Source organism: Condylura cristata, unplaced genomic scaffold (genome assembly GCF_000260355.1).
Source record: "Condylura cristata isolate star-nosed mole 26May11 unplaced genomic scaffold, ConCri1.0 scaffold00002, whole genome shotgun sequence".
Classification (NCBI taxonomy): domain Eukaryota; kingdom Metazoa; phylum Chordata; class Mammalia; order Eulipotyphla; family Talpidae; genus Condylura; species Condylura cristata.
The window spans coordinates 4186168-4194021 of NW_004567103.1; the positions used below are offsets into that span (position 1 = coordinate 4186168).

The following is a 7854-nucleotide window of genomic DNA, read 5'->3' on the forward strand; positions in this document are numbered from 1 at the left end:
CACTGCACTGAGAAGCTAAAGCCACTTCAGCATGAGTTCGATTCCCACCTGCCCTGGAGGTGACCACATGGCGCGGCAGACCTCTCCTGGCCCGCCCGCTGCTCCCCTCAGCGGTGTACTTAGTCAATCTGCCTGTTCTGCTCCCCACTCTGTCTCTGGTGAAGCCAGAACCCCACACGGGGATTACAATTGAGATGGGAAAAAAAAAATGTACTAAATGATGTAAGAATAAACATATTATATTTCAAAAAGTATAAAAATAAAAGTGCTGAGGAATCCTAAAAAAAAAAAAATACCTTTGAGGAAGCACAAGGGAAATTATAGAGATGCAAAACAACTGACTGTTACCTTCGCAAATCTCCGTGACGTTTGAGAAAGCCTGGCAATATCTTCAAGGTCCAGATAAGCTATGATGCGTAGAAGCAAAGTGTCCGAGAGTCGCTCAAGGTAGTCAAATTTCCCTTTGCATAAATTAGAGATATATTCTAGTATTCTTCCACCAAATATTAAGGCAACTTGAACTGTAAATCAAAGAAACCAACAGACAGACATGGTTATCAGGTGCAATAGCCCACGCGCCAGAATCACTGTCGGCGAGACCAGCCTGCCATTTCCCTGCCAGTGACGTCAGGGCGTCAGGATCATCACTGTCAACAAGCTGCCTTTGGGGTCCATGGGAGAGGCACTGTTCCTGGTTGTCTGGAGATCACAACCTTTTTGGGATGCTGACTGTTTAATCCAGTGAGAGAAACCAACCCACCCCCCACCCCTACCCCACCCCCAAGACCTCATCAGCACCAGTTTCCAGTCCCGGCATCTGGTGAACTGGCCCCAGTATCATACTCCTCAGCTTCGCCATCCTCCTGCTTGGGCAAAGATTCTGGACCACGTGAGGACTCTGACCTCGCTGCCTCCCCAGTAACTAGAGCAACATGTCTAGAACGGCACATATTCAGAGCTTAACAGGGGTTAAATCTGGGCGGTCACTTTTATTTTCTTTCTTCTGCTAATCTGTATTTTTGTATCTTTCTATTAAAAAAAAAAAAAAAGAAAGCATATAACCAGTACAATTTCTAGATGCATTGTAATACCGCTTCTCTTGGCTGGTTTTTGTTCTCTGGTACACATTTCTGTACCAAGTTTTCTTCTTTCCTCTTTACTGTCTCTCATCCCTAGCTTTACAGTAATAGAAAAAATAAAGCAAGGCAAAGAGAAAAATAAGTGAGTGTTTCATGAAAACTGTGTTAACTTGTGCCTGATGATTTTCATAGTCTTATCAGCTATTGCCAAATTAGGAAACAGTTTGCGAAGATGGACCACAGGCGTGACCTGTCTAAACATGTTCAATGGAAGGGGAGAAATTGAGTGTCTTTTTTTATCCCAGTCCCCCCATAACTGAGAAATGGCTAGTCGCTGGACGACAGAGTTGGAAGGACACACACTCTGAGTCTTACAGTGGCTAGATCTGGGTGGTGACATATTTTCTCCCTTCTGCTACTCTGTATTTTCTCATCTTTCTATTCACAAAGCATATAGCCAGTGCAATTTCTTTTTAACCCTGGTTAATAACACATCCCCCCTTTTTTTTCAAGATTTATTTACTTATGCATACAGAACTGGGGTCCAGGCCAGAGATGCAGGGGGTGAGAGGATTCACCAGAGACAGAGTGGGGAGCAGAACAGACAGATGTGCTGAAATACACTGCTGAGGGGGGCAGCCGGCAAGACAGGAGAGGTCTGCTGCGCCCGGTGGGTCAGCTCCAGGACAGGGATCGAACTCGCACTGAAGCAGCTGCAGCTTGCTTGCAGGGCTGCACTCTAACCTGCTATGCCACCAGGGAGGACTACACCCTTTATTTCGATGACACCAACTGGCCTTTGCTGCACTGCAAGCCACCAGAGACGGGCTTGAGAGTGTGATGAGAAGAAATACCCCCGTCCGGTCCAGTTGTGAGTGCGTGCTCCGTCATGCAGTTTGCAGAGAGGGGGAGTGCCCTGAGTTTAGAATCGACTTCACTCGTGACGAGGATACAGGTCTGGCTGGTTGGCTCTGCAGGTCCGGAAGCTTGGCTTCCCAGAGGGGCTCACGCCCACGAGCACACAGTGAGGTTGTCTGAGCCCTGAGTTGGGCTGTGCTTTTGTTCCCATTGGGCTCCTTATGCCTTGAGGGCAGCAAAAAAGGAGTCAGCATCCAGGTGCAAGAAGTAGACAGTAGAGACGACTGTGGGCTCCGGAAAATGGGCTCGTGCAAGATTATTTCCCCTGCCAGCAGTGAGCCATCGGCCCAGCTGGCTGCTGGCAGGGCGGTGAGATCCCGCCTCCTTCCCTTCCCTCCAGGATCAGCTAGGACCTTGGTTATATGTTACCTCCTCCTACTTTTTTTCTATTATTAAGGAAAACAACAACAACGAAAAGCAACAACACACTCCCCCGCACAGTCTGGTTGTCACAGAGGCCCGGGCAGGGGCCCACAGAGCGGCCTCTCTCCTACAGCGGTTTTAAACCGATGGACCGCTTGCTTCAGCCTGTGCTTCGGTCTGCTTCACTTTCCAGAGCGGGGATTCGTCCTTCTCCCCCCCGCCACGCCCGCCCTCCACGCACGGAGCCTGCCCCAGATCCGCAGACCTGCAGAGACCGGGCTGGTCAGGGGCAGAAAGGAGCGTCCAGAGCGGTGACCAGCGTGAGAAAGTCAAGTCCCGGCTAAAGGTGGGGGTGGCCTGCATGCAGGACCTAGAGAAAGTGGGTTGTAGACCCTCGGCCGGGGCTGGCCGGGCTTTGGGGAAAGACCAGAACTGTTGTTCCTACAGTACGACGCCCGCCGGCGCGCGCTGACACTGGGGGGGCCCAGGGCCCGGCCACACGGCAGGACGCGGCCCTTGGGGTGCGATCGCCCTTCCGGTGCGTCGCGGCGCCATCAGGGGGCCACAGGCTGGGAACCTTGGGCGGCTCCCGCGCTGCCTCTCCCGCCTGTCTCTGCCCAGGCTCTTGCCGAACAAATTTTAGAACGTTGTCATTTGGCAGATACTGAAAGAAGATACTGAAATGGTGAGCGCGTTTGCTTTACCCCTGAGGTTTTTGTGGATGGGGTGGGGCACTGCTGGTATTTCATTGAGAGATCTAAGCAACTCACCGTAAAATGGCCCAACTTGGAAAGCAACTGGGTGTTAGGCTGGACCCCTCAACCCCTGGTTGGCACTTACAGAGCATCTACAGGCACATTTTCCCCTTAACCGAAATGTGGAAAATACTCCCCCACCCCTAACCCCAGCCCAAGTAGGTAGTTTACTGGTTATTCTACTTTCTTTCTTCTTTTTTTTAAAGATTTATTTATGCATGCATGCAGAACTGGGGTACAGGCCACAGATGCAGGGGTGGTGAGAGGATTCTCCAAAGACAGAGCGGGGAGCAGAACAGGCAGATGGACTGAAACCCACTCCGAGGGGAGCAGCTGGCAGGTCAGCAGGGGTCTGCTGCGCCCTGTGGGTCACTCCCTGGCTAGGGATGGAACTCGTGCTGCAGAGAGCTTCATAGTGCTGTGCTTTAACCTGCTGAGCTACCAGGGAGGGCCTATGCCTACTTTCTTAAGGCAGGAAAATATATATACATATGGCTTCAGATTTTGTAAAAGTCTCAGGGGAAAATAAAAACCCCAAACTCCTAGACAAACGGACAAAGACAGACAGGCAAGTCGCAGAAAGAAGATAATTACACGTGGCAGCTGCTCAGCTCAGGAGTCGTCAGGAAAAGGCTAATTAAACCTGCCACTGTTTTCACCATCTGCCCGGGAAAGATGAAAGAGAATAGCGGTAGCTAAGTTGTGATGGCAAAGGTGTGAGAAAACCGTGTCCTGTTGGGCGGATGAGGAGATACAGCAGTGTGAGGAGGAAGCTGCCATGCAGGCGAGAGGCACTCTGCGTGGCTTGAATTGTTGCCAATATTGTGACATCAAACTATTAACGCAGCCTCATTTTAAGAACCAATGTTGAAATCATGTAAGTTCTTTCAAAAATAGCACAACTCTGAAGATGGAATAAATGTAAAGGTCCGATGAGTCGAAGTCCACCCGTGTGCTACACCAGCGACGCTGGTGACTGATTCACAGAAATGCGTCCTTCGTCAAGGTGACCTTGAAGTATGCAGACCGTACTCCATTTCTATTAAAATGTTGAATGTACATACCTTTGGACTTTCCCTCCCATGTCTAGAGCGTTAGCACCAAAGTGTGCAAAGACAAGCGTGTCCCAGAATGGACCTAAAGGCGCGTGCAAATGTCCAGCGGTTGAGGACTGTGTATTTGGCCAACTCCCACAGCCTTGTATACTACCAGGAAATGCTCCCAGTCTGCCAAGTGCAAACACGAATTAAGGCATCAGATATCCTGTTTTTATAAATAAATATGTACATACAGTCCCAAGCAGAAAGAATGAAATTTTTATAGTAGTTAACTCTGGGGAATGGAGCTTGGAGAAAGAAAGAAGCATGTTTACCTTCTCCACTTTAGAACTGTAATAGCGAGAATTTACTGAGGACTGACCATTTACAGGCTAATTCAAAGCACCTTATTCAATTCATCCTCATAAGAACCGTCTGAAGCAGGTGCCATTATTATTAATTCTTTTTATTTATCTATTTCTTCTTAGTTTTTATTAATTTATATATCTATTTACATTATTGTTCATTTGAAAACAATGTTTACTTCCTCCTCCCCACTGCGCCAGCCCTCGTCACCAGGGTCCTCCACATTCCTCCCTCACTCCTTCCTATAATCAACAGATGGGGGAGCTGAGATCCAGCGAAATTAAAATAGGAAAATCTAACAGGATACGCAGAAGCCTTTGGACATTCCACACTGAGTGAATGTGGTGCCTCAGTGATACTGGGAAGGGAGGCCACCGGGCAGCCCTGAAATTAGCCCCCCTGATCAGTTCCCCCTCCCACCTAACCGCTCCATTCTCCACTGTCCAGGCAGGAGAGGCCAGCAGGGAGACAGGCCTCTGCCAGACTCCCAAGTTCCTGATTTCTTGCATCTGCTTGCAGGATCAGGAACCCCACAGATGCTGAAGACTCTGAGGCCTGCCCCCAGTACTTATCAGGGGGCAGGCATGCTGGCGTTGTGTAAGGAAGCAAGAGACAGGTGCGTGTGTCGCCCTTAAGCCTCCCATCTCTCTGGCCAGGATTTTGCAGATGTCAGCAAGTAACCGGGCTATTAACAGGTAGGGAGGCAAAAAGTTTTGAGACAGTACAGTGGTGCTTAGGAACTTAAGTGGATCCATGGAAAGCTGTTTGGAGGTTTCTCAAACTACTAAAAAGGGAGCCTCCCTATGATCCAGCAATCCCATGCCTAGGTATCTACCCCATGATGCAAAAACATTAACTCAAAAGGACACCTGAACCCCCATGTTTATTGCTGCTTTATTTACAACAGGGAAGATGTGGAGTCAACCCAAATGCTCCAAAATAGATGATTGATCAAGAAGATAGAACATAAATACAGTGGAATATTACTCAGCGATCAAAAAAGATAAACGCATGCCATTCGCAGCAACATGGATGGAGCTGGAAGGGATTGTGCTGAGTGAAATAAGCCAGAAAGAAAAGAAATACCAGATGGTTTCACTTATAGCGGGAGTGTATGGGATCGGGGGCAGGGGGGAAGTAATGTAATAAAGTAAAAGTGAAAATCAATGAATAACTATAAACCAGAGACATTCTACAGGGGTAGAGAGAGGAACAGGATCAAAATTGGATGGGAAGAGGGCACAGGACTCTGTGATGGCACAGGGGGTAAGTGGTGGGGGGAAACCCACGGGAATGACAACCGAGATGGAAAAATGTACAAAATAAGAAAGATGTAAGAAAGAATATTAAGTGGAGCCTCATTTAAAAATGAAATGTGTGGACAGCAGTGTATAACATCTCTGTTCAATTAAATAAGTGCCTGGGTGGGGCTCGGTCCATGAAAACTGGACAGTCCCTCTCCAGCATGGCTCATTCAAAATCAATAGTGAATTTTAGAAATACCTGCTAGAAAGGTCCCCATGAAATAGGATGTGTGTGATATCAGAATATGAAGGCCCTTTATCAATGAACAGCTATTAAAGTGTTCCATTGATGAGAATCCGCTTAGAAGCAGATGCTGAAGTGTCTAGAGCAAAGTGCGATAGCAACTGAAATTGGCTTCAGAACGATGCAGAGGGACCCAAGTGTTCAAGAGGCTCAGTCATGTCTGGGGTCTTCTCAAAGGCCAGTTACTGATGCAGGGCCATTAAAAGCCGTAATGTCTACATTTTTTTTTTAAACGATTATGCATACAGAGCTGGGGTACAGGCCAAGATGCAGAGAAGAGTCACCAGAGTGGGGAGCAGAACAGGCAGATCAACAAAGTACACGGCTGAGGGGTGCAGCGGGCGGTCAGGAGAGGTCTGCTGCACCATGTGCCTCCTGGCCGGGGATTGAACTCGGGCTGAAGTAATTGCTGCTAGCTTCACAGTGTTAAGTTTAACCCGGTGCGCCACCAGGGAGGGCCCTGATATCTGCTTTTTAGGTTCGTAGTTTTCATATTACCAAGGAAATAAGCAACGGGGAAAATGAAGAGTCATTTCTGTTACTAAATCCCACTGTTCCTTGATTAAGACTGCTTCTCAAGCAAATCTTGCTATTAAAAGAAATGCTAGCAATTTAAAATGAATGCCAAAGGGCACAGGTTCAAGAATTTGACGTTTTGATGATGTTTTTCATTAACCTTTTAATGAGTTTTAACTGAAGGGAGCCCGTTTATGGTCAAATATTGTGTGTGTGAGTATGTGTATTTAGATATTTTAAGGTGGCTAATGAAATTTACATGCTAGCTTGGAATCTTAAACACTTTAAGAAGTTCCCCAAAGAAATTTGAGTATATTTTAACTATTTTCTGTGCTATATCTAAGCACATCATTTACATGTTAATATTTCAAGTGGCAGTATGTTGGCCACTTCTCAGACGAAACACATCCCTTCCTAAAGAACTCAGCAGGGAGAAGTCCATCCGCTGTTTCCTTCCTTACCTTGAAGATTTGCGTTCTCCAGGAAATCTTCATGGGTTTCTCTTACTTCTCCAGGTTTTGTTGACCGATACTCACTCCTCAAAGAGATCTTCCACCATCTAAAGGTTACCTGTAGTTGAATTAGAACTGATTTCAGTCCCAGCAGGTACTGTTAGGTCTGGGGTTTGGAGACAATCACAGCATCAGGCCTGGTGTCTCATAGGGGCTTCACTTTTTTTAGAGATTAGGGTCACAGTATCCAAGTGCCGAAAGGAGCCTTAATCTATCAAGTTAGTTGATGTTAAAACTCAACTTTGGAGCACTCAGATCCAAAGGCTGCATTTTGAAGGTCTTGGAGAACAGAGATGTTATAACTTGGGGAGACATCCACTCTCAGGCAGTCCCTAGTATTACAGCGGAAAGAGCATGAATTTTAGCTCAAGATGGCGCTCAGCAATTTAATCTCTGCACTCTCATCTGCCTTTTTGTTTTCTTTGTATTAAATATCATTAAGGTTAATTCAAATGTATCAATTATAGCTCCTTTCTACTGAATGACAATGCCAGATCTAATGCTATCTTCTTTACATCACATAGTCTAGAACTTTTAGGATTCATGAGGGAGTCAAAAATCATTGCGTCCATTTCCCACAACCCAGACAGCGATGAGCAAAACATTTCAAAGAGCCTAAGCGCGAATGTCTTCTTCCCTACAACCACATTGCCAGACGTGAACTTTAAAAAAAATAAGAATTCGGGCCCTCCCTGGTGGCGCAACAGGTTAGGACACAGCACTGCAAGCTCACCGCAGCCGCTTCAGTGCGAGTTCCATC

General features: G+C 47.0%; 1 protein-coding gene across 1 annotated transcript in view; it reads right to left on the minus strand.

Annotated features, from left to right (window-relative positions):
* Positions 1–7854, minus strand: part of FBXO36 (F-box protein 36) — a 54729-nt gene that overhangs the window by 7891 nt on the left and 38984 nt on the right. The window contains exons 2-3 of the mRNA XM_004674782.2: positions 7044–7152; positions 349–521 (exon numbers count right to left, since the gene is read on the minus strand). Of these exons, the coding sequence (XP_004674839.1) occupies positions 349–521; positions 7044–7152 (282 nt within the window). The remainder of the gene's footprint in view (positions 1–348; positions 522–7043; positions 7153–7854) is intronic.